This window comes from Topomyia yanbarensis, chromosome 3, assembly GCF_030247195.1.
Source record: "Topomyia yanbarensis strain Yona2022 chromosome 3, ASM3024719v1, whole genome shotgun sequence".
Classification (NCBI taxonomy): Eukaryota; Metazoa; Arthropoda; class Insecta; order Diptera; family Culicidae; genus Topomyia; species Topomyia yanbarensis.
The window spans coordinates 330,150,632-330,176,933 of NC_080672.1; the positions used below are offsets into that span (position 1 = coordinate 330,150,632).

The 26,302-nt window shown below is 41.8% G+C and overlaps 1 protein-coding gene across 1 annotated transcript in view; it reads left to right on the forward strand.

Annotated features, from left to right (window-relative positions):
* LOC131692384 (diacylglycerol kinase 1) overlaps positions 1-26,302 on the forward strand; it is a 420,215-nt gene that overhangs the window by 221,497 nt on the left and 172,416 nt on the right. Inside the window, exons 5-6 of the mRNA XM_058979392.1 lie at positions 9,521-9,604; positions 9,854-9,936. Coding sequence (XP_058835375.1) covers positions 9,532-9,604; positions 9,854-9,936 — 156 coding nt within the window. The 5' untranslated portion in view covers positions 9,521-9,531. The remainder of the gene's footprint in view (positions 1-9,520; positions 9,605-9,853; positions 9,937-26,302) is intronic.

Consider the following 26,302-nt stretch of genomic DNA (forward strand, 5'->3'; position numbering starts at 1 on the left):
ACCGCTCCAAAAGAAGCATGTACTTCTCAAATGCAACCCGGCCCATCAATGGTCCTGCAGAGGACTACGCAACGATTGGCCATGCCACTATACCAAGCTACACCGCCCTTGTGAAGGAGTATCGATGCCGATCGCATACTGGGATGCAACGCAGTTGGTACTATGGAAGCCCTCGATCCCCCCGCTACAGTCGAGCCCTTGCCGCCAGCGTTCAGCAGTCGTCCCGGTCCTGTATGTGTGGGTGGAGAAAGGGTCGTCCAAGCCGCCTTTCTCGGCAAGTATTATACAAATTGTAACGATACAACGGTTGAACCAATTCACGCTTCTAGCTCATTGTACGACTCTCGCCGTAAGCTGCTACCACCCCGTTCCTGCTCTCCGCATTCCGCCATCGGGTTTCAACGCATACTGGGACGCACCGCAGTTGGCACTATGGAAGTCCTCGATCTCTCCGCCACAGTCGAGCACTTGCAGCCAGCGATCATCAGTCGTCCCGGTCCTGTGTGTGGGATGGGTGAAAGGGTCTTCCAACCTGCCGCAAATGGCATGTATACATCTGTTCCGAACACTTCAAGCGCTAATGTATTCTTCGCTTCCAGTTTTTTGCCTTTTGCTCCAGATGCCAACCACTTATCTCGACATCGACGACGATAGTCGTATTTTGGGGCGCTACGCAGTTGATTCGGGATGCCTCAAATCCCTCACCACAGTCGACCAAGCGACCGTGAACCGTTCCGATAATGTTCGTGGGATTGACGAAAGGATCTTCCTACACGGCAATATGGCTTCGCTCTCTGCTCTACCTGATCCGTCCTCCAACAACATCGAGGTTTACTACCCGAATATTGGTGGCTTAAATTCATCAACGGATAGTTATTTGCTCGCTATTTGCTGCTACGATGTTATCGCCTAGACCGAGAAGTGGCAACCGTACTCTGTCTCGCCAGGTCTTTGGTTCAACATTCGATGTCTACCGCTGTGACCGCAATGCCCTCAACAGCCACAAGACATCTGGCGGTGGCGTGCTTATCGCCGTTCGCCGTGGTATAAAAGCCCGAGTGATCAACGATGACCGGTGGGCGAGCTCCGAGCAAGTGTGGATATCAGTGAAACTTGCCGATCGCAATCTGTTCCTGTGTGTTGTGTATTTTCCATCTGACAGAATTCGTGATTCCAGCCTGATCGTTGTACATCTTTCCTCCGTTTCTTTTCTCGCCTCGATCGCCGCCCCGTCTGATGATATTGTTATACTGGGTGACTTCAACTTACCTGGCTTGACGTAGTGCCAGGCAATTAATGGTTTTCTCCGATTAGATATCGAAAAATCTGCGCTTATGAACAATGCCAGTTGTATTTTGGACAACTAAAGCAGCGTAACTCTTCGGCCAATTAATAATGTCACCAACGAGAATGGACGTACATTGGACCTCTGCTTTGCAAGTGCTCGGGACTACGCTCCGTACTGCTGCACTGCACCGACTCCTTTAGTCAAGCAGGTGCGTCATCATCCCCCACTACATCTTGTATTCACTGGTAACCTTGGAGTGAATTTTGAAGACGTCTCAAGCTCTACCGTCTTCGATTTTAAAAAGGCTGACTACGACAGCATCGTTAGCACGCTGTTGGATATAAACTGGTACGAAAATATTAAGAATGACGACGCGAACGAAGCAGCGATGACGTTTTCTAGTATTCTTAACTACCCTATCGACCGCCATGTGCCAAAACGAACAATTAGTACCGATGAACACCCTCCCTGGCAATCAACCGTCCTTAGACGTTTAAAATCTGCCAAACGAGCTGCATTTAAAAAATTCTCGAAGCATAAGACACTTGCATTACGAAATCACTACTTTCAACTCAACCACGAATACAAACAGCAAAGCAGACGCGCCTTTTTTAGACACCAGCGAAACGTCGAGCGTCAACTGAAATCCAAGCCTAAGTCGTTCTGGAAGTATGTTAACGAGCAGCGAAGAGAATCCGGTTTGCCATCTTGTATGTCGTTTAATGGAGTTTTAGGCACCGACACTAAGGAAATTTGCCAACTGTTCTCCGACAAATTTTCAAGCGTTTTTTTTTCCAACAAGTGCCTGCCACCACAACAAGTCGCTGCAGCCGTTAATTTAACTCCTTCTCTAGGACGAACCATCAACCGAATTTGTGTCGATAATGCTGCCATTCTTGCAGCAAATGCCAAACTGAAAGCATTTTGTTCCCCGAGTCCAGATGGTGTTCCCTCAATCAATGTTGCTTCAGAATCTTCATCGCGACGAAGCACGGTGAATATGAATCACCTGCATTCGTCCAACATCGTTCTTCGCTGTTATATTCAACTTGCTGTTGATATTCATCCACGAATGAATCCGACTGCCAATCCGTGTTTACCCGAATGCCTTATCCATACGTTCTTGCCTTGCTACTCATCGAACGACCGAATGAACTGCACGAGGAAGCTATGAAGCGAATGACGAATAAACGAATCAGCAAACCATTCCTCACCATAGCGATGATCGCTTACAACTATTGGCGAAGATGACTTCAATTTTATCTTCGCAGAATGATGGCTCGCGAAGAAATATATTTTTATTCTGATGCGTTGTACTTTTCGGAACAAGCCAATGCGCTACTGGTTTTTCAGTACAAAACTATGGGTTAAATTAACAGTCGAATCAAGGCAATATTTGTTAAATATAGTACAATCTTAATAGAAGCCTTGTGTGTCAAGTATTCAAAGGAGATTGAACCCATGTTTGGTGATAAAACTCGGCATAAGCAAAACAAAATTCTTTTGGATGAAGTTTTGATTTTAATCTGCTCATGGTGTTTATCACAATAATTTAACCTATTGCGCACGTTTTGCTAGTATCACGACGAATTCGCTTAATCAGCACGGTTGTTTAAAAATAAATTAGCTGTAGAATGAACAGTGTGTTGTGGGTGTAATATGGACAATACAAATATTACTTCTTGTTCCCCCATCGGGAAAGACTTGGCATAAAAAACGTGCTGTAATTATTTTACTCCATATTGTCGAGATCCTTAGATACCAACAAAAAATATAAAATTGTCGAATTTCGATTTTTTAATGCATTCCCTTCTAGGGATTAGCTATAATGATTACATTGCATGTGCACATCTCACGAATTCAACCATGGCTGCTAACTTTGTTAACTAGTGCTATAAAGTTAGATTGATGTTTAAGGTGAGATTTTTTGTGACGTGGTTAACATTAACAGTAGGTACCACAGTTTGATAAAAAAAAATACATCATTTAACGCAAATTTATTAATTAGGGGTCATACACTAATTACGTAAGGACATATGGGGGGAGTGGGTGTTTCAAAATATCTTACCAATTCTCACCTGGGGGAGGGAAGGTTTGTCCTTTCTTAAGTAATATCATAAAACATGCATGAAAAATGAAATCGATAAGAAAAATATTCTTCTCATAAGAAAAGAAACTATTTCTTATTTGTGCCATGAACATTTTATATATCAAACAAAATGAGCACATACTGTACATCATGGTCATGGAAACGCAGACCTCAAATTGAAGTGTTTTGCAGCGACAAAATATGATTGTTAAATTAGTTATGGAATTTATTGTTGCTAACGTAAGGGGCGGCTTAATTGTCGATGGTTTTGGAGCAGTTACAGAAATTTCTTGACTCTTGGTGGTACATTGTTCTGATCGGGAACTGGAGTCACAATCTGCTTTACGAGTTAAGAAGTGTTGAGACCATTCGTGTTGTTAGACCAACATCCTTCTTTTCAAACTTTCGCTTCAAACCCGCAAGGTATATGAAAAATTTTCTGTCATGTGATTGTCAAAGAACTTGTTGGCTGTATAGTTCCAGAGTGTGAACTGTATTTTACTTCAAGAAAATTCGAAGATAGCTATGTCGGAACTATGCGTACGATAAGCGTTATAGTTGAAACTCCGAACAAATTCACACCAGAAGAGGTTATAAATTCTTTTGAGTTCTACATCACAAAAAAATAGATTCAAAGGAAGTGGAATATAGCGAAGCAAATTATGTGGAACAAATCGGAGTTTCTAAATATCTCTTAAAATTTATTCTGAAATTTCTACTGGGCGAGATTAGGATGCAAATGAAATTTCTACAGATGATTATACACACACTTAGAAAAAATCGTATAAATTTACGTCTCCTGATCCTGACATATACGAGAATCAAAAATGACTTAGTTTTACGTTTGATTTTAATTTTACATGACATTGAATTTCGTAAATCATGTAATTTTACTCCACATATGGCGTTTGTTCTGTATGACAGTAAGTGTAATTTTATGTCATTGCGCATGGAAAATATGTTTCATGTAAAATTAAATGGAACACGGTGATGTTTAAAATTTAGTCATTTCGTGAATTACGGTTTGTTAAATTGTGTCATGTTTGCAATTACGTCAATGATAAAATTTATAATTTTTTGGTGTGTAGTTAAATTTTGTCCTGAGTTCTCTTTTAATAATTCAATAAGTATCGTGTTCGCTATCGAATAATTTAATGAATTAACAATATGATTTAAAATTACACAAAGTAAGATAAAATCTTATGTAGGGGGAGAGGGAGTTCACCAAAATCATACGAACTCTCATCTGGGGGGAGGGCGAGGTTGAATAGTTCTAAAAAAGCCTTAAGTAATTAGTGTACGGCGGCCCCGAGCAGAATATTTTCTATGATGAAAGTATTTTCCATTTCAAACATTTATAATTACCTTAAGGGATCGAAACAAGCATAAAAATATTTTAAAAAAATTAAAAACCAAAGAGAATACGTTATAGCCAAATGTAGAATCTTACACTTAGTCAAGTCTCCCCATGTTCCCCTACTCTATCGTCAGAGCAATTAAATTTTCGTACATTTTCGAAATATGCTAGAAGTACCAAGTTCCAATCAATTTTACATTTAAATTTCGCCCACTTAAAATAAACAACTTGATCAAATTTAGTAACGCAAGCTTCAAGATAATCAACACATTTCTGATCAAAATAAGTCGTTTAAAAAAAGCATATCGCGGAACGCATTTTCACGCTAGACATTTTGAATTTATTTATGAAACTGTTATGAACACTTTTTCATTAAAAATATTTCTGTTTAATATTCCAGTAGCACTGATTATGGCAAGCAAAGCTTATTTCCGGTCAACTTCATAGTATGTCATGACTTGTAGAACACTTGAGCGATATTGGAAAATATTGATATTTTTAACGTCCATTTCTCATATTCTCCACAAAAGAAATTTTGAAGTTTTCGAAGAAAAATTTTGCCTTTAAAAATCTGGCCTAGAGGATTGATATGTCTTGACATATTGATTCCCTAGACTCTAGTTTGTTCCGTGAAAAAATTATGAACACTTTTTATATAGGATTTTGAATGAATATTGCAACATATAAAAAAATTGTTTTGGCATTTTCAGGCCATTTTTTTTCTAAAAAGTCGTATATTCTTTATGGAAAAAACAGGTTTCACTTTCAGGCACTTTATTCGAAGATGACGAAGTTCTTATAACTTTCAAATGAAAATAGTTTAGTGGTTGGTGTCCTTAAACATCTCATGCGCTCTAAAATATTTTTAATGTGTCCAGAGATTACATTTATGTTAAATAATAATTACTAAATTTATCTAAAAACGGTTTTAAAGTGTCACAGCACTGTAGAATAAAAAAAAGTCGATTTTCAATTTATTAGTCAAAAATGGCTTTAGAATGTTAAAAATCATGTCCCAAAACATGGAAGACGCAAACAATACATAAATATTCAGATTTTCCATTCTACCGCAATGCCTCTTATGTATATCTCGTGTGTACTGAAAACTTTAACCGTGTTTTTCTCGAAGCCGCAAATGTAACTCGAACAAATGATTTTTGAACGCTTGGAAATTTTCACAGTATATTCAAAATTGATTTCTCCAGCGACGTACGTAGGATTTTTTTTTATTGCTTAGCTTTTTTAATTAATTTTGTGTCCATTTTCATGACATATTTGGCGTGCTCTACAGTGGTGTAGCCCCTTAATAGAATATATCCAAATTTTATTTCTTGATGTCATATCAAGTAAGATAGGCATATTCAGCATTTTTTTCTGTAATGCTTTGTTGTACAACTTTATTGAAAACATGCTAAATTTTGCTGAAATTAAAACCATATTAGCTGCTATTTAAGCTAAAGAATAGTCTTTCATGGTACAAAAACTTATGTTTACAAGCAACAATTGAAGTTTTATAGCACGCTACAAGTGCAATTTAAATGTTATGAGTGGCTATAAAAGTACGATAAAACCTCAATTGATACTAGGGTATAAGACTAACCAGTTCAGTTTTGGCAAAAAGTTTAATATTTGCTAAGTTTGGTTGAAATCGGAATGCATCGATTTGTCAAAAACTTGTGGCTTGATTATACTTCTATAGATATAGAAATTATATTATATAAGAGTATTTCGTCTTACGGTTGCTATTTGTGCCAAATGGTCCTAAGAAAATCATTAAACGTAGATTCAAGGAAACTATCACCCAGTGTTGATTTCATCATTAGAAAAAAAGTTATTTGAAGTACCAATAGTCTACTATGTAGATTCATAATTGTGTTGATTCGGTTTTCGCCCGCGAGACATCCGCAGATTTACATATGTAATTGATTTGTTTTGCTTTGCTTACGCAGCTTCCCGTTTCAAATCTGATAAAAAACATCAGCAAATAATCATTATGTAATACTAATTGTTGTTTATAGCAAAAGTCATCCTATTCCGAACATAGCAAGCATTTCTGCACCACTTCAGTCATGAAGCTCTGACCCTTCCATCAATGAACAAGAAATTTGTTTTTCTTGGTCGCAATGCAGGAGGAATGAAGAACGAAGAATCCTTAGCGAAGAATGGCTAGTGGCGATTATCACCTAAGCCATTCGTGTGCCGATCCGAACGATGCGTGAAGATGAACATTGCATGAATGGCTAAATTCAACAAACAACGATGCGAACAAGCAGCGAACAGCAGTCATCAGATTCGGTTTTTTTGTTTGTTTGTATTATTCATTTTCGATGATTCTGTGCTTTCGTGTGACGAACGGCGCAGCGTTATTCGAGGCATGGGTGAATGACACGACGAATATCGCATCGATGATGAACGAATGAACTAGTTCGGCGAAGAATATTTGCAACATTGCCCTCAATTTTTGTCAAAAAGTGCATCAGCGGGTTTCTTGAACCACTTCGGCGAGTCTTCGAGCTATCACTCTCTACTGGTACATTCCCTTCCTGCTGGAAAGCAGCGCACATGTTTCCAGTTCATAAAAAAGGAAACATTGACAATTATCGGGGAATCTCGTGTTTAAGTGCTGTATCAAAACTGTTCGAGCTGGTTGTGTTAGATCCTATTTTCTTTCACTGCAAACACTACATTGCAGATGACCAACACGGTTTCATGCCTAAACGTTCGACAACGACAAATCTGCTCTCGTTCACAACATATGTTATGGATGGATTCGCTGACGGATTGCAAACCGATGCTATTTACATGGATCTATCTGCGGCCTTCGGCAAAATCAACCATGATATCGCAATAGCGAAGCTGGACAAACTCGGCATTCATGGACAACTTCTGCGCTGGTTTCGTTCCTACCTCGATGGAAGGCAACTCCAAATCAGCATTAAGGACTGTCTATCTGCACAATTCTTCGCTACATCCGGCATACCACAAGGAAGCCATCTCGGTTCAGTAATATTCCTCCTCTACTTTAATGACCCCAATATCACATTACAAGGACCCCGCCTTTCTTTCGCCGACGACATGAAAATATTTCAACAAATAAGGGATAAAACCTATGCCGAGCTTCTTCAGAGGGAACTGGACAGCTTTAGTACGTGGTGTGATCTAAACAGAATGGTTTTAAACCCGAGCAAATGCTCAATCGTTTCGTTCACGCCGAAACGCCATCCGACTCAGTTTAACTACCATTTCTTCGGCTCGGGCATTCCAAGACACTCTCACATCAAAGATCTCGGAGTCATCATGGATTCGGCTTTCAAACCACATACGTCATACATCCTGGATAAGGCATCACGCCAGCTTGGGTTCATCTTCCGAATAGCGCAAAACTTCAGGGACGTATATTGTCTTAAACCGCTTTACTGCGCGTTGGTCCGCTCAACGTTAGAATATTGTTCTGCTGTTTGGAATCCGTACTACCAGAACGGGATTGACAGAATCGAGGCTGTCCAACGCAGGTTCATACGCTTCGCCCTTCGGCATCTCCCCTGGCGAAACAGATTTCAGCTGCCGAGCAATGAAAACCGTTGCCAGCTAATACACCTCGATACACTCAGCATTCGGAGGGACTGCTCTCGAGCCCTGTTCGTCTCGGACTTATTCTCTGCCAGAGTGGATTACCCTACAATCCTCGGACGTCTGGATCTTCAAGCTCGCGTTCGAGCTCTACGTAATAACTATCTTCTGCGAGTTCCGTTCAGGAGAACCAACTATGGTTGCCAGAGCGCTGTTACCGGACTCCAGCGAATTTTTAACAGTGTGGCGAATTTCGGAATTTTGGAAAATGAGTTGGGAAAATTCGATCAAAAATTTTCATTTTCATTTAAAAATGCTATTTTTTAAATTTCACAAAACTTTGGTTTCAAACTGTGAAGTCTCGTTTCTATGTTTTTTTTCAAAAGTTTCGTCACAATAATTTAGTTGGAACCCTAAATCCCTGCCATTATTTGGATTTGTTCTGCTCCCAAGCCCAGTTCGCTGGGAAAATTCATTGGTCCAAAATGTACATATTCACACACAAAGCAGAATTCATTGATCTGCCTGTCGGTTGGCCATGCAGCGTTGGCACCATGTGCGCTTTGCTTGTTTTCACGGTGATAGGCGATGTCAAATGTAATAGGAGTATAGCGCGGATTGGATTTAGGCCTACTTAGGTATTTTTGCCATGTTTCATATGTTCCCATGTATGTGACCCATTCCAAAGTTATCTCTATATTTATTATTTATGGAAGATGCTATTTTTGTTTTCAATCACAAAAATTTAATTTTAAACTGTGAAGCCCCGTTCCATTTGTTTTTTTTTCAAAAATTTCTTCACCAGAGGATTTCTGGGACTCCAAACTTTTGCCATTTTTTTCGTTCTGCACCCACTTTTTTATTTTGTTTCGCGAGTGTTACCATTGTAAAATGTCCATATGTGACGCTGGTATCTTATCTGGTATGTCAATGACAACAAAATAGAATTATTTTATAGCTATAGTCAGTTTGAAGTATATATGTGCTTCTAATTACCGAATATAACTGAAATGTGCCGGGTGAAAACGTGAGTTTCATATTAATTTTTGCAATACCATAGATTTTCAAGAAATGCTCCAGCTTTTCCACAAAACAGCTATCAGCGATGGATGCCAACAAAGTACTTAAAAGATCCGCACTATAACCGTTATAAATTCTACTAGAAGGCCAACTTTCCTAATCAGTCTTTCCATTTTTTCGCTCTTCTTCTTTCCAGATTACACAGCGATGGCAGCTAACGTGTACAAATGGGAAAAACTCTCGCCAAGTGAATTTCAGCAGCTGCAAGATCTCGCCTCGTGTAAGTAACTAGACTTGTAACGTCGCATACGTCTCGTTGTTTCTCCCCGCTAATGCCACAAATCCAGAGACACTAGCTTTCATTTTAAGTTCAATTTCATTCTGTATCCCTGCTTCGCCCTGTCACCCCCGCACACCCCCTCCACCAACATAACGACAATTTACAGCTGCCATCCCATTCCATGAAGTTTAATTGTGCCAGCACTATTGGCTAACTGTTCAATCTCATCTATTTGCGTTTCTTTTTCAGACTCCTCGAAAAAGCTGCAGAATGTGCTCCAGGATTTTTGCTCGCCCACGACTCCCTCGGCAACACGATTTCATCCGGATGGGGTGAGTGCTTTAACTCAAGTAGTGATTCTTCTACCCACCTATCGGCTGTTTCTTTTTCCGACACCCACCACACGTAAAGAACCACACTCTCTCATTTCCAGCCCGATTAGGTTGTAATTGAGTCCTATGGCAAATGGAATGTTAAATTACCTCGTGGCAAATGGTTGGGCATGTGGTGCACCTTTGGGAAAACCGGTAGATTCAGCTAATCCAGTGGAATGTTTTATCTATTGGTGTCAGAGCTTCAAGCTGGCTTGTCACTTTCGCAAATTTATTGTCGATGGACATTCTAACAACATGAAGGGTTAGGATTTTGGTAAACGGAGCTGAGTTTGGTTTGGGAGAGTCGTAGCATTAAGCACAGACAAGGGGAGCTAGTGATAATTCAATGGTTAATCTTTGTTCACCAAAACCGTAAATCATTTAACACATATATCACATCATTGAGGCCAATACATGGCTAAACTTATAAATCAATTTGAGCCTTAGTTTCACCAAATTAATAGAGGATATATGTGTCAAACCACGAAGGAACCGTTTGAAAAGAAAATATGCTTCAAAAAAAACGTTGAAAATTGTTTGGTACGTGGGCCTGACATAGTAAAATAATAATAATCCATTGGACGACACTCTTGACGTATTACCAGCTTCATCCGATGGTGTGTCAACTGCAGAGCATCTACAACCACGACAACGACCACGCCAACGACGACGCGGAAGGCGGTAACCTTACTCTTCGTATGCTCGGGATCCATATGTTGCTGCTCCAGCGTCAAATTGCATCCCAGTGGCGTCAGCTTTTCGACACAGAATTGCTCGCTCAGCTCAGGGCTCTCGGGTGATTCAAGCCCGGCATCGCATGTGTGTATGTGTGTACAGGAAGGTGGTGCGGCGGAAAATGAGAAATTTAAGGAAAAATGATTACGGCGATAATGTTTGCATGATCAGGCAATCTATTTCGGTTAGCTGGAAGCGGCTCGGGAAGCGAAGCTGCCTGAATACGTAATGTATTTAGCATCAAACTACATTGTAGTGGGAGTGTGGTGGTTGGAAATATGAGCGATTGGGCAGATTCCTGTTAATACAATTATTTGAATCCTTGAACAGATTTCGATAAAACGCGTTCTCCGAAATTTATATTTCTCTGCTATCTGTTGATGGAGGTGTGAAAATGCTTAAAGCCTCTCCACGTTAAATTTCGGACCGCGACAAAATGTTGACAAAAAATCTATTCACAATACTACAAAATCGATTGTTTATTATAGATATAGAATCTTTCTTTTAACTAATAAACTCTTGAACTTTCTGTGGTATACCCATCAACAGCTTCCATCAAGATACACTAGCGACAGTCCTCTGCCATGTTCTCCTAACATCATTGATGCCATTTCATTTTAGTTTTGAATAGTTTATGCTTAACCCTTTCCTAGTACTATTCTATTGGGTGAAGTTTTGGCGTTTGTGCTATTTTTGGCACGTATTTGACCTCTTGTGCATTATACCATTCCAGGACGGTTTTTACATAGTAGCATATATCCAAAAGGGAATTAGAGTATCGTGGCTTGTGGTGAATGGTACTAGTAGCTTATGTAAACATTCACATACACATCTTTATTAATCGTACCGAAACAGCTTTAAATTTTGGATTTTTGGCCATACATGCATATTAGAGTGGCTCGAAAATGACATTTTTCAGCACAGCACTTTTTGAGTTCCCTTTGTGGTCCCAAATGCCTGTGCAAAGTTTGGGAGCGATCGGTTGCTTCCCGGGTTTGCGCATTGTGTTCAAAGTTTGTATGGGATTTTATATGGGGAAATCAATTATTTTGCATTTACGCTGATAAAGATAGCTATTTCACTCAATATGAAAAACCAGCTTTATAAAACGATAATTCAGACCTTGGTTAACAAATTTGTCGAAGACGGTAACTAGCTACGAGTTTTCAAAAAATAGTTATAAAGATTTTAAAACTTATGGTTCAATCCAAATGCAGAAATTCATTATTTCTTCCAACACTGTCAGTACACAACGACACCGATACTTAAAACTTAAATAAATGAGAATATATTCTTCACAGAGACTTGGTACCTTTGAATAAAATGCTCAGAATGAATTTCTGAATAACATAGACGTAGTAAGAAATTGAAAACAAGAGGGAATGTGGTTTGTGTACTCCCCGGTTCCCTGTTTAGATAGTTTAGTATAACATAAGGAGCACATCTTTAACGCAGGTTTACACCGCCGAATTAAAAATTAATCTTACGTGTTTGAGTGCTACTATATAAGGGCTCTACTGTTATCTCCTTTAAAATGGTACAGCGGTTTATAAGTTTTACATATTTTGAAACCCTATTTTTTAGCCCTTCAGAGTCAAAATTTTAAAAAATGCATATCCTTAGATCCCTTGAAGTCTCGGAACTGTTTCTATTGACGTTTTCGTTTGAGAACCCAGGAACGAAACCAGGATATTTATTTCAAACAAGCATTTTTTTAATAAAATTGAGTTAGGTTCACGCAAAACAGAGGTGATGTTGTCGAACCAGAAATATACTTCAGGTTAGAACCCAACACGAATTTCAGACCTGAGTTAGTTTTTGCCCCCAGCAAAAACAATACATAAATTTGTAGGTGTTAATTCTAAATATTGTAAATTGTTATTTCCCACAACAAAGATTGTAGTATGATTCATATTTGGGTCTATCAAAATATTAAGAAAGTTCAGTCGTTGACATTTTCAAGGACGTAATGATTCTTTGTCTTATACAAAACAATCTAAAAAAAGACTGGGGAGTACACATGCCCCTCCCCTCTTCTTTTCATTTTCTGACTACGTCTATGATATTCAGAAATGCATTCTGAACATTTCATTCAAAGGTACCAAGTCTCTGCGATGAATATATTCTCATTTATTTAAGTTTTTAATGTCGATGTCGGTGGTGCACCGGCAGTGTTGGAAAAAGTAATCAATTTCTGGATTTGGATTTCACCATAAGTTTTAAAATCATTATAACTATTTTTTTAAAACTCGTAGCTCGTTACGGTCTTTCACAAAGTTGTTAACCAAGGTTTGAATTATCGTTTTATAAAGCTGGTTTTTTATATTGAGTAAAATAGCGATCTTTATTAGCGTAAATGCAAAATAATTGATTTCCCCATATAAAATCCCATACAAACTTTAAACGCAATGCGCAAACCCGGGAAGCAACCGACCGCTCCCAAACTTTGCACAGGCATTTGGGACCACAAAGGGAACTCAAAAAGTGCTGTGCTCGCTAGTTTAAATCATTTTGAAGTTTTCCCATACAACCACGAGCCACTCTAATGCATATTCCCTGCTAAACCAAGCACTTTTTCAGTGATTTAAACAGCTTACTCTGTGTAAAAATCTAGAGCCAGAAACTATTGAAATTCTTCGAGCACATATGTTTAATTGTCAATTATAGTTCAAGAAAACATTCAGAAGAACTGGATGAAAAGTTTTTTGCAGAGAAATTTTGCCAATTATCACGAAAAGCACCTTTTTCACTTTATACGCCTTTCGTCCATTTCTCTGCTTCAAGACGGCGCCGGTGGTTTAGTGGTAAGCGTGACTGCCACTCATTCCAGTTGGCCTGGGTTCAATTCCACCCGAGGTCGTTGAGATGTTTCTGAGTCGAAAAAATCTGTGGTCACGTCTTCCTTCGGAAGGGAAGTAAAGCCGTTGGTCCCCAATCCATGAGTTGTGATGGATCGATATCTAGTCCAGATAGGGTGGAGACACCTCTCTGGCGTCGGTAAAGAAGAAGTAGAATCCAACTTTTATACTTACCTAACAAATATCCTCCTCCCGTGATACTTGTGGAGTGCGCAGTAGTATATACGGCTTCTAGTAAAAGTAAGTATCGGGCTAACCATTCCTTCCCTTTCCTGCCGCGATCTACGTTCGGTATTGATCAATAAACACTTTAGGATTACCAGGAGTTGCACATTGAAAGATGTTTCGCCACTCCCATAATTATCTGCTTATTTCCTGTGCAACTTCAGCTAGTCCAGATCGATAACGGAGTAGCAGCCAGGGGTGGTCGCACAAGCTCAAACTCAAGCTAAAGCTTTCGTTCACTCCTCTGTTTCATTTTTTGTACGTACGTGCATCCAAAACAGCGCACTTAACCCTCAAAAAGACAAGGGGTCTCAGAGGCCCGGCTAGTTACAGTTCCCTACTTTCAATGAACTTATAATTTGAAATGCAACACTAACAACATGTCAAGAAAGAGGCTTTAGATTGCATTGCGTTTTAGGAGCGATGCTTGTTGAAGTCGCAATTTTAGCTATCCTTTTTAAAGGTTAAATTGAACGTGGAGCTATTCGCGCACAGTTCGAGGTGAGCGCAAAGCTTTCAAAAAAATCGATGGCGCACACTCACATACAACATTTCGATAGCTACACAAACACACATAGGATTATCACCTCTGGTGAAGCTTTCACCCGGAGATTTTTACTGACATGGGACAGTCTTCAAGAAAAAACTTGAGTAAATACTGAAACCAGACAGAAATATGAATTAAACCGATCGCTCGACATTTTAGAGCCTTTCGTTCGATTTTTATTACCTACTGAGTTGAACAAAAACAAGTTTATTTCTTTGAATTCCTTTGTAGCTCTTTAGGTTATCAATGTAGCACTGAATGGAAAATAATGGGCGCCATTTATTGTTATCGTTCCCATTAAGCTATAAATTGTTCGCGTTTGCGAACATTTCATTTTTAAGTAGAACAGTATCATAATTCAAAAATCAGGGATGAACCATGCATATTATGATATAAAAATGTTCAATTATATGAGAAGAACAGGATTCTGCTACAATTTTAATTTCCCCGTGCCACAACCGCGAATTCAAGTGGCTTGGCGCAAATCATGTTGTCGCCGACATATTGCAAATCAGATCGCTTTTCCATCTCATCTTAAGTTTAGAATTATCTTAAAATTTATCTTCTATAGCCCTAATAAAAATAAATCACAAAAGTATTTCATCTCTTGTACTTTTTGCGATGTTTCACAACTCCCCACCAAACTAAAAAATGCCGATTCCACGCATTTCACGCATATCTCAAACAAGACAATGATTTTTTTTGAATTGTTTCAGCCTGCAGATGTATTAAGGTGTCCTTAACAAATACCAGGTCAAACATTGAAAATCGACCAATATTTATGGTAGTTATGCTCCGAAAACAAAACTATGTTCACAACTCCCCACCGTCCCCTACTATAAAAGTAAAAATTATCTTGCGTCTCACCAAACCCGGAGAAATTGATGTACAACCCGGAGGACTGGAGATCGCCTCCGAAAACCGGAGTCACCGGGTCCAACCCGGAGAGGTGGCAACCCTAAACACACACGTTCATCCAATCCGGAGGGTAACTCACTAGTGAGATACGCTAGAGCAATTTTGATGCATTTTGTTATATACGCACACACAAACGACGATCGGTTAAATTACAGCAGCCATGTGGACTATGTATGTGAGAAGACTGCAAGGACACCTAACGCAAGGATAACGCCGAATCACGGAGGAGCAAGAGGCAGCACGAGACGTCTCCTGGCGGGTGTATCATCTTCCATTTGACACAGTTTTTGTCCGGGAACAGATGCTTCCGGAAAAACCTGCATTGGTTTGGACATGCTTCGTCACCCCTTACCCGGAGTGTGTGGACGTGCATGAGATACCGGAACACGTGGTATTTGAATGCCCTAGGTTCGAAGAAGTTCGTAGGAGTATGCCTGGTGTGACAGTAGACAATATCGTCGAAAAGATGTGCCACGACGAGCATATCTGGGACGCTGTCAACAGTGTGGTTACGATTATACTCTCCGAGCTGCAGAGGAAGTGACGAAGGGACCAACAAAGTAGCACCATTGGGTAGAACGCCGCCGGGAAACCACAAATCGAGTATCGGGAAAAATCAAGGCGCCGGGGAACTCTCCGACGGTGTAGACTAGGTCCATCGCCAGGGATCAGTTGAGTAGTACGCGACATAGCACTAGGCTTGGGTCGTCGAGGCGCCAGTGAACCAGACGTCAGGCTTCACCGGAATCGCCGGATCAAACTCGACACCCTACCGGGTAGCTCTTGAGTAGGCTAGATCCATCGCCGGGGATTAGACAGAGTAGACCAAATAGCTCGCACTGGGTCGTTGGGGCGCCAGTGAACCGGAAGCTACGCTCCACCCGGAATCGCTGGATGAACCTCAGCACCTACTGGCTGGCCCGTTGAGTAGGCTATGTCCACCGCAGAGGACTAGACCAAGTAGACGGAGCGGAGAGCTAAATGACATACAGAAAGCTACATCGGAATCGGGAGCAATCTATCGCCTGGGAACTCACGGTAGGGTAGATTCGCTACCGTGGACTACCCGACAGAATCGTAACGAAAAGGGGAGCTAATTGGCTCACGAAACGAACGCCGGTACCGAGAGAAATTCCGTTGTCGGAGAACTCTCAGTCGGAGTAGGATAATATCCGAGTTGATCTTGATAAAGCTGGGAGCTAAATGGCTCAAGGAAGCGGGAATCGGTGTCGGGGAAAATTCCTCCGTCGGGAAACTATCGGTCGGAGTACGGTGAGTTCACCGTTGGAGACTATCCATGTAGATCGTGATACGGCCGAGAGCTGAATGACTCTCGGAAACGGCTGACAGGGACGAGAGCTAAACGGCGACGTAATAGATGAAGACAAGAAGCGAAAGAAAAGTCGAGAGTTGAATCAAAGCTCATAGGTCGAGCCACTTCATGACCCAAGTGAGGCTCCGAGATAGAGCAGATGAAAGAGGTGCGACGAAAGCACTACGATCCCCCCACGAAGTAATACCTTGTCGTAATTCTGTGGGGAAGAAAGGCGTAAAAAGTAAGGATTGTTTTTAGTGATTAGACACGAACGGGAGTCCCACACAGTGCCAATACACTACAGGCGAGGCTTTTAAAGCTTTTTAAACCATACTATAAACACACACACACTTTAAGCACCCCTGGCTAGCAGTGACACTTACTGTGGATTTACAGATTAATCACAGCAAGCCTTCCGATTTCAAGCATTACTCAAGAAGACCAGCAGTCTGGGATGCCTGAAGCGACGATGCTGATGAAAAAAATCTAAGAGCTCTACAAATTCGTTAAAATCAAGAGCAACGTGTACACACAAATCAGGACTAAATCTGCCGAATGCGATCAGATGGCGTTACTGGGGAGAGTTGAAAACGCCAAAAAGACACTGAAGATCACAGAGACCGAAGGTGCGAAAGCAGAAGCCTATGAGATGCCGATGGGTCACCAGTATTCCCATTCTGTGAAAAGAGGAAGGGAAACACCAGAAGAGGATCGGTGAAGGGCAGCGAAACAGCCGACAAATGGAAAGTATACCGTAGAAACCGCAGAAGAGAGGAGAAAACAGAAAGAAAAAGAAGAAATAAGACCATCGGCCGCACCCGGAGAAGTATAGGAGCGATGCTCTAGTTGTCAATGCACGATGGCATGACGTACTTTGCGATCCTCAAAAGGGCGAGAGAGGATCCCAAACTGAAGGAGCTAGGGGAGAATGTAGTAGGAACAGGGGGCACTCAGATAGGTGAAAAGCTATTCGAACTGAAGAAGGATCCATTGTTCAAGAACTCGACCTATCGGGAACTAATGGCAGAAGCGGTTGGAGGAGAATCGAACGTGAGAGCTTTAGTTCAAAAAGCGCTGGTCGAGAGCAGGAATCTGGACGAGATCACAACAGAAGACAAAGTGGGGAGCGCGCTTATAGAACAATGTAACCTGGAGAAAGAATCTATAGTGGCCCGGGCACATCCGATCTGTGCAGAAAACGTGGTTAGAATGGAGACTGTACGAAGCAACCAGGCTGCTTGCTCTGTACAAATAAGGGCGTAAAGGACTACATGACGGAAGGCTTCGTATGCCCAAAGTACAAAAAGGCGAAGGCAGTAAACAATGGTGAAGATAACCCAGCTTGATCTTAATCATTGGGACATTGCACAGCAGCTGTTGTGTCAGTCGACACCAGAAACGAAGTGCGAAGTTGGAATCATTGCAGAGCCATATTCGTGTGTTCCTCCCGATAACGGTAACTGAGTAGTTGATAGTGCAGGGATAGCGTCTATCCAAGTGATGGGCGGAGGACAGCACACACGAAGGCTTCGTGTGTGCTCTCCTCCGCTTCGCCAGGATCTACGGCGTATTCGTGTGTAACTGTTATGCTTCCCCACGGTGGACTCAAGAGCAGTATACTCGGATGCTGGACGTACTAACCGATTCGTTAAGCGGACGAACCCTGGATATTATAGGAGGAGATTTTAACGCTTGGGCCGTGGAGTGGGGTAGAAGACAGGCCAACGCAAGAGATACCAGCTTGCTGAAGCTAAATGTTCGACTGTACAACGAAGGTTCCGTTATCACATTCCGTAAAGACGGTCATCATCGACATAACATTCTGCAGCGCGTCACTGAAGGATAGCATAGATTGGCGATTTGGTGAGTAGTATACACATAACGATCACCAAGCGATCCACTACACCATTGGTCAGCGAAATTGGATTGTAATATGGAGAGTGAGAACTAGTGAGCGGAAGTGTAAAATAAAGGACTACGAAAAGGACTTTTTGTGGAAGAACTTCGTGCTGACAGCCTCGCTCTAATTTCGAATGTTGAGGAACTGTCGGTAACATTAGCGATGGCGTGTGACGTACACACTCAATTCAGTTCGATAATTTCCGTACAGCTGAACAGTCGGTAAAATTTTACAACTGATAGCTCAGCAAAGTTAATTACTGATTTTCAGTGATATATTTACCGAGTTATTCAAAACAAACGTCACTTCTAATGAGATCTCGGTAAAAGCTTTGTTAGCTGAGTGCTCGCCTGTGCAAAACTCGGTAAAAGTAGCGAAAAAAGCTTGGATTCGGTAGAACAAGATTGAGTGTGTAACAATGACGAGGAGAATGGATCCGTGGAACTACTGGCGTCCGGCATACTAGTAGTTCAAAAGGCACAGCATCATCCGGGCTGCTTGCCTAAAAGCCCGAAGATGCGTTCAGAGATCAAGATGTGAGGCAGTCAGAGAAGAGTGCAAGGTAACATTCCGGGCAGCCAGGGCCGCTTTTGTACACGAGATAGTGCTAAGCAAATCCTCCTGCCATAAGGAGCTATACAGAGAAGTAGACGCTAATCCCTGGGGCAATGCTTGCCGCGTCGCTATGGTCAGGATAAAAAGTCTGTGTGCGCTGACAAACTGAAAATTATCATGGAGGGTCTTTCCCCGAGGCACGACAAAATCACATGGCCGCCTACACCGTACGTTGATGAACACGGTGTAAATGCTGGTGACAATCGAGTTTCCAGCGACGAACTCTTTGTAGTGACAAAAGGGCTGAAATCGATGAAAGCTCCCGGACCGGACGGTATCTTCAACGTGACACTGAAGACTGCGATCCTGGAGTTTCTGGTCATGTTCAAGATAGTCCTACAAGATATGCCTGGACGATGGCTTCTTCCCGGATAGATGGAAGATCCAGAAGCTGGTGTTGCTGCCAAAGCCAGGGAACCACCAGGAGATCCAGCATCGTATCGGTCTATATGCCTGCTGGATACTCTTGGTGAGCTCCTGGAAAGGGTTATTCTCAACAGACTGACCACCTACGCTAAAAGTGAGAACGAACTATCACAGAAATAGTTCGAGTTCCGCAAAGGGATATCGACGGTGGACGCCATCCCCACAGTCATCGCTAGTGCGGAGAAAGCATCGAAGTAAAAGAGGTAACGATAGACGTGAAAAACGCGTTCAAGAGTGTCAGGGGGCGATCGCCGTAGCGCTGCACAGAATGTGGGTTCCGGACTATCTGTGCAAGATTCTGAAAAGTTGCTTGTGAAGTGAAAGTCTACGAATCGAACATGGGGAAGAGGTCGAATACCTCAGGGCTCTACACTCGGCCCAACGCTCTGGAATATAATGTACAACGCAATGTTAACACTGGAACTGCCCAGGGGAGTTGATATCGTACGCTTTGCAGATGATGTTGTCCTGACGATAACCGGCGAGACCCTCGAGGAAGTGGAGATATTGACGGCAGAGACAATATGCATCGTGGAAATCTGGATGGCTGATGTCAAGTTACAACTGACTCACCACAAGACGGACGTACTGCTGGTCAGCAACAAAAACTCCACCGTGTCGTGATCAGAATCAGTGGGCTCTCAATTCCACTGATGCGTGCGCTGAAGCACCTGGGTGCGATGGTGACGATCATGCCGAATAACGGAGGAGCAAGAGGCCGCATGAGACGTCTCCTGGGAGGTGTCTCATCCTCAATACTGAGGTATGGGGTACCGGCCTGGGCTGCTGCGCTGAACTCAATGCCGAGCCGGGCGAAGTTAATAGGCGCGTTTCGCCTTCGTGTCGCGAGTGCATACAGAGAACGATATCGTCCGAGGCGGTATGTGTATTTGCCGGGATGATTCCCATCTGCATCACTCTGATTGAGGACGCGGAATACTACCAGCAGAGAAATGCACGAAATGCAAGGAGACTGATCAGAGCGGATTCGATGACTAAGCAGCATAGGGAGGAACATAGGAAGCATGAAGAGGTGAACTTCCATTTGAGGCAGTTTTTGTACGTGCACGGATGCTTCCGGAAGTACATGCATCGGGGTTGACATCCTTCGTCAACCTTTTTTCCCGGAGTGTGTAAACGTGCCCGAGACGCCGTAACACAAGCCCTAGATTCTAAGAAGTTCGAAGGGGTTGCTCGGCGTGACAGTCGACAATATTGTAGAAGAGATCTGCCACGATGCGCACATCTGGGATGCGGTCAACAGAGTGGTTACGAGTATACTTTCCGAGCTGCATAGAAAGTGGCGAAAGTACCAACAAACTAACCGCCTTGAAACCGCCGCCGGGGGACTCTCCATCGATGTAGGCTAAATCCATCGCCGGGGACGAGTTAAGTAGTACGCGACGTTGCACCGGGTTCGTATCGTTGGGGCGCAGTGAACCGGACGTCAGGCTTGACCAGAATCGCCAGGTCGACCTCGACACCCTACCGTGTAGCTCGTGAGTAGGTTAGAGCCACCGCGGAGAATTAGACCGAAGAGACCGCGTCGCACCCTGTGGCAGTGGGTCGTTGGGGCGCCTGTGAACCGGAAGCTACGCTCCACCCAGAATCGCCGGACAGACAACACCCACTGGCTGGCCCGTTGAGTAGGCTAGGTCCACCGCCGGAGACTAGATCGAGTAGATCGGGACGAAGTAGGAAGATAAATGGCTCACGGAAACGAACATAGGTATCTGGAGAAGTCTACCGCCGGGGAATTCAAAGTATGGTAGATTCGCCGCTGTGGACTATCCAACTAAAACGTGACAAAAATGGGAGCTAATTAGCTCACGAAATAAACACCAGAACCGACAGGAATTCCATTGACTGGGAACTCTCCGTCGGAGTAGGATAATATCTAAGTCGATCCCGATAACACTGGGAGCTAAATGGCTCAAAGAAGCAGGTATCGGTGTCGGGAAAAATTCCTCCGTCGGGGAACTATCGGTCGGAGTAGAGTGAGTCCTTATCTGTTTAATCTAAACTACTTTTTTTGCATGACATCACTCGGAACCAGGGGTTTCTTTTTTTTGAGCTAGCGTCATCCGGCGCTAGCTTGGTCCTGTCACTAAGTAAGTGTCGGATTGTGATGAGACGAAGTCGAAACGTAAATTTGATAGCTAATTCGATTCTACTAATTTTATGTATTTTGCTAATGACCGTAACATACGTGTGAATTGAATGAAAATTAAAAATATACTGAACAAAGAAAAATGACACAATGAGCTCCAATAGCGTTAGCTCATGATTTGAACAAGACGTATTTTGACCGAGAGCGGAGGGTTTTTTTTAATTTGTTCTCAAACAAGAAGAGGAGCATATTTGTTTATTTATTGTTGTGTATCGAGTTCACAAACTCTACAAACTCTCGCTGGAATTTAATTAAAATTACAATTTCGAATTGCTGAAAATGAAATTCTTCAAATATGTAATTCTGGCTGACTGTGTGTGTTTGCGCACCCCATTCAAATGGTTTTCGCCTCGCCTCTGTAGCAAAGAATTTGAGCCATAAAAACGCTGACGGAATCACTCGTCTGTCATCTAGCTTTCGCAACTCTCCGAATGAACGATTTGCTATTATCCGCATTTCGTTTAATGCAAGGACATCATTCCCATTTCAATTAGAATCGCAGACTAGATTTTACGGATGAAATCGTATCAGCAGGGATAAGTGTTTGCCTATATTCTCGAGACGAGAGTCGTGTTTCAATCTGCTTGCTGCTTGTACAGTGAACGGAGGAAGATATAATCGACTTTACGATTTAGTCACAATTACACAGTGAGTAGTGTGAAACCATCGCATCGGTGAGTGGAAACACATTTCGATTGCCGCTCAATTATGGAAGTGGATTAATTCGCTAATGGGTTGTAATTGATTAACAGTCATAAAGCGGAAGGACTTCATACTGTACTTAAGCACACAATTGTGTTGAGATGGTATGCCTAATGCTTGATAACCTTAACTGAAACTGATAGTTTAATAAATCTTTTGTTTTCAATATCCTCTTGAATCTGCTATGGAACAGATTTTCCGCCGCGTTGAGTCTCGTATGAATATTCATTTCACTTTTCACATTTTTTACCGATCGATGCCTTTTAACTTTTTATCCTCTGTGGACACTTTCAAAGTTTTCCGTGGAAATCTTCCGCTCTCCATCCGGTAAACTAACCTTCACTTAGCATGCGGCCCATGCAGGAGCAACTCTTCGCTTTCGTTCGCCGCATACATAATATAAAACTGTTTTTGCTAGTCACCTACCACCTCGCATGTCTTTGTACGTAAAAGTGACGTAAACGTCTGTATAGCAAACCTTCAGTTTTCAGTAAATTCGTAGACAAAATCCACTCCTTTTAGTGCAATCGTCTTTGAAAAATTATGCAGAATGGCCTCTTAAAACGGGGAAAACAAAGTGACGTGAAAGCCAGTTTTTTCCAAAGTGTTGTCCGGTGCAATATAGTCTGGAACGCGTATTTAGCATGGTAAAACCGTTTTCTCTTAACCCACCGGCACTCGCGCGAATGGCTACGCGAATGAGCAGCCGCTGGTGCTGAAAGAAGATTTCGCTGGATTTTCTGAAGGTGTTGCACTAAATATAACGACACGAGTGCCGGAGGATGAAGCAATTTTATCTCAAATATGTTGTGGTGCCAGATAAGCGTCATCTTGTGACGTACATCACGACTAGGATAGTACAGTGAAGACCCGTTTTTATCAGCCACTTGCTGAATTTTAGACTGATAAAAAATCGGGACATAGATTTTTCTTTCATTTTAAGAAACCGAAACTCTTAAATTTTGTTGCATGTTTCGGATCTCTAAGATAAGAAAAATATGCTCAAGAAAGGATTTATTCGAATTCAACTTGGTTTGTCTGCTAGAGCCCATCAAACTACCAACTATCAATTTTCATATAAATCGGGGGCTGATAAAATCGGGTTCTCACTATATTTTGATTAGCTTTTCAATATGATCTAATTCGAGCATTTTTCAAACTTTTCAGTATTTTATGACTAGTTTTCCTGACCAAGTTAGAGGTTTTTTTTTATTATAGAGGTTTTAACCTTAGGATCATTCGCCTCTTTTCGGGTTAGAGAAATTTCGTTTGGAAAAATCTCTAACCCTATGTGCGGGGTTGGGACTCGAACCCAGGTGAGCTGCATACAAAGGCAATCGATCTACCAACTACGCTATGCCCGTCCCCAGTTAGGGGGTTGCTTTAGGGGGCATTATGATGATGATGGTCCCACCTCATACCCCCACAAAGATGTGAGCTGAACTATTTATCTAGAAGATAATTAATATTTTAAATCATGACAAGACCAGTTAACAAAAAAAACGGACTGATTCAATTTGCAGACATAGCCTTTCCTTCAAAAGAACGTAACCAGATATATTTCGAATATTCCATCAACAACCAGGGTCCATCAAGAAAATTTCCATTCCGGGAAGATACTTGATAGAATCGGGATTATATACGATATATGTAAATGGTCAACAACATACTGAATCATTGCGAGTGGCTCAAAATAAAATTTCCATGTCAAAGGCCCAAACTGGTTTTTAATTTTGAAAACTTTGTTATGAATATGCAAAAAAATTGGAATATCTTTGTTCATTTGGGAGATATTGACGCGCAAAGTCGACATGTTTGTTTTCAGACGTCCCGCATCGCAGGAGAACAGCCTGTGTCTTGGCAGGGCTCCCCGTCAGAATTACTCACTACAATCGTAGACGAGGCGCGAAACGACACCCACTAAAACACTGCTTAATGACAATTGCAACGGGCCGTTATTCTAAATGTAATATTCATTGTACGGTTCAGATATGTGCGTAGGGACTTCACGATCGCGTGTATCATCGCGAAGGGCTTATACGTTAACTTGTTCGTTCGTGTGTGCGTTTGTATGTCGCTTGTGCTAATGTGTATGTAACTGCGAGTGTATAAATTCTATTTTATGACCGTGTGTCCTTTCGCATATTCACGTGTGTTCTGGGACGATCGCGCGCGGACCGTGAATCTGATACTTAATATTTGGTGTACACTGTAATAACTGTAGTTCAGATGCTAGAAGAAAGTGAGTTCTTCCATACTACTTTAGTTCCCGGTCATGTCGCCATGGAACGTGTTATCTAGTGGTTATGAACGTTATTTTTTGATTGGTTCTACTGAATGTATGGGCCTAAGTTGCTATGACATAGGTAAAGATTTCCGGACTTGACTGATTCATGATCGCGCGAACACAAGCGTTTGTGGGTTTGCGCTGGCTGTTATCGAGTTTGTGCGATCGTTGGCGTGTCCCTGGATGACCGCGAAGGGCTTGAGCGTTAGAACGTTAACGTGTTTGTCGCATGTGCTCGCATGTATGTGACTTCGCCTATATAAATCTGTTTTTATAGCTGCGTGACCATTCACATATTCGCGTGTGTTCTTGGATGATCACGCGGTCCATCATTCTGATATTTAGTTTTCGGTGTACGGTTTAGATTCTGACAGGGAGTGAGTTACCCCATATTACTAGAGTTCCCGAACATGTCGCCATGGAACGTGTTGTCTAGAGGATATTAGTGCTTTCTTTGTTTTTTAATTAATCCACCTTAAGGCAATGGACCTATGCTACTAGGGCCTAGGATAAGGACTGCCGAACGTAACCGGTTAAAAATCCCGCGAAAATGGACGTTTGTATGTTCAATCCTGATGTCGCGTTTGTAATTTTATAAGTGCCAAAACGTTCACTTAGTCATCGGGGTATTATCATGTTTGCGAGATCGCGGACGTAGGTGTACGTAGATGATCGCGAAAGTCTCGAGCGTTTGTATGTAATTTCGTGTATAGAAATTATTTTCTACATCAGTGTGGGCATTCAAATATTATTGAAGGATTGTGCGCGGACCGTGAATATGATACTTAATTTTTAGTGTATGGTTCAGATGCTAGAAGAGAGTGAGTTCTCCTATTTCACTAGAGTTCCAGGTTATGTCACAATGAAACGTGTTGTCTAGTGCAGCGGCTCTCAACTTTTTTCGTACCACGGACCCCTTAGAAATCACCCTGAGTTGCGGCGGGCCTCACGGATAAAAATCGAATTTATTTATATTTTTTCTTGGGGGTCCGGCGGGGGCAACGACTTCGCCCCCTAGAGATCCCTGAACCCCAGATTAAGAATCACTGGTCTTGTGAATATGAGCGTCATTTTTGATTGATGCAACTGAGCCTAGCCAGCTAAGATCGAGGGTAGAGATTTCCGGACGTTCAGAATAACGATCGCGCGAGCGGTGGATCAATGCTTAAGACAGCGTTTGTAAATTTACAAGTGCTAAAACGTTCACTTAATTACCGGGTTGTTTTCATATTGACGATATCACGGGCGTAAGTAAGTATGGATGATTGCAATTGCATGTTCGCGTTTGTGTTAAGGTTTATGTTATCGCGAAGACCATGAGCGTTTGTATGTATGTAATGATAGATATTGTGAGTGTATATGAGAGAATATGCATTTTATTGTGTTAGTGAGTGAATAAATAATACAAGGAAAGAAATTAAGTAGAAGCGTATAAATTGATCGATATTACTTTTGGTACAAAGGAGTAGTGTAAAAGCAAACAACTAAAAATACATCAAAATCAGGCCAATGATGAAGAAGAAAGGAGCATCTGTAACATCCAACCAAATAACTTGAAGTCGTCTAAATGCCAGCAAATGATACTTATTCACTATTAACGACAACTGCATTCTTTTAGAACTTTTT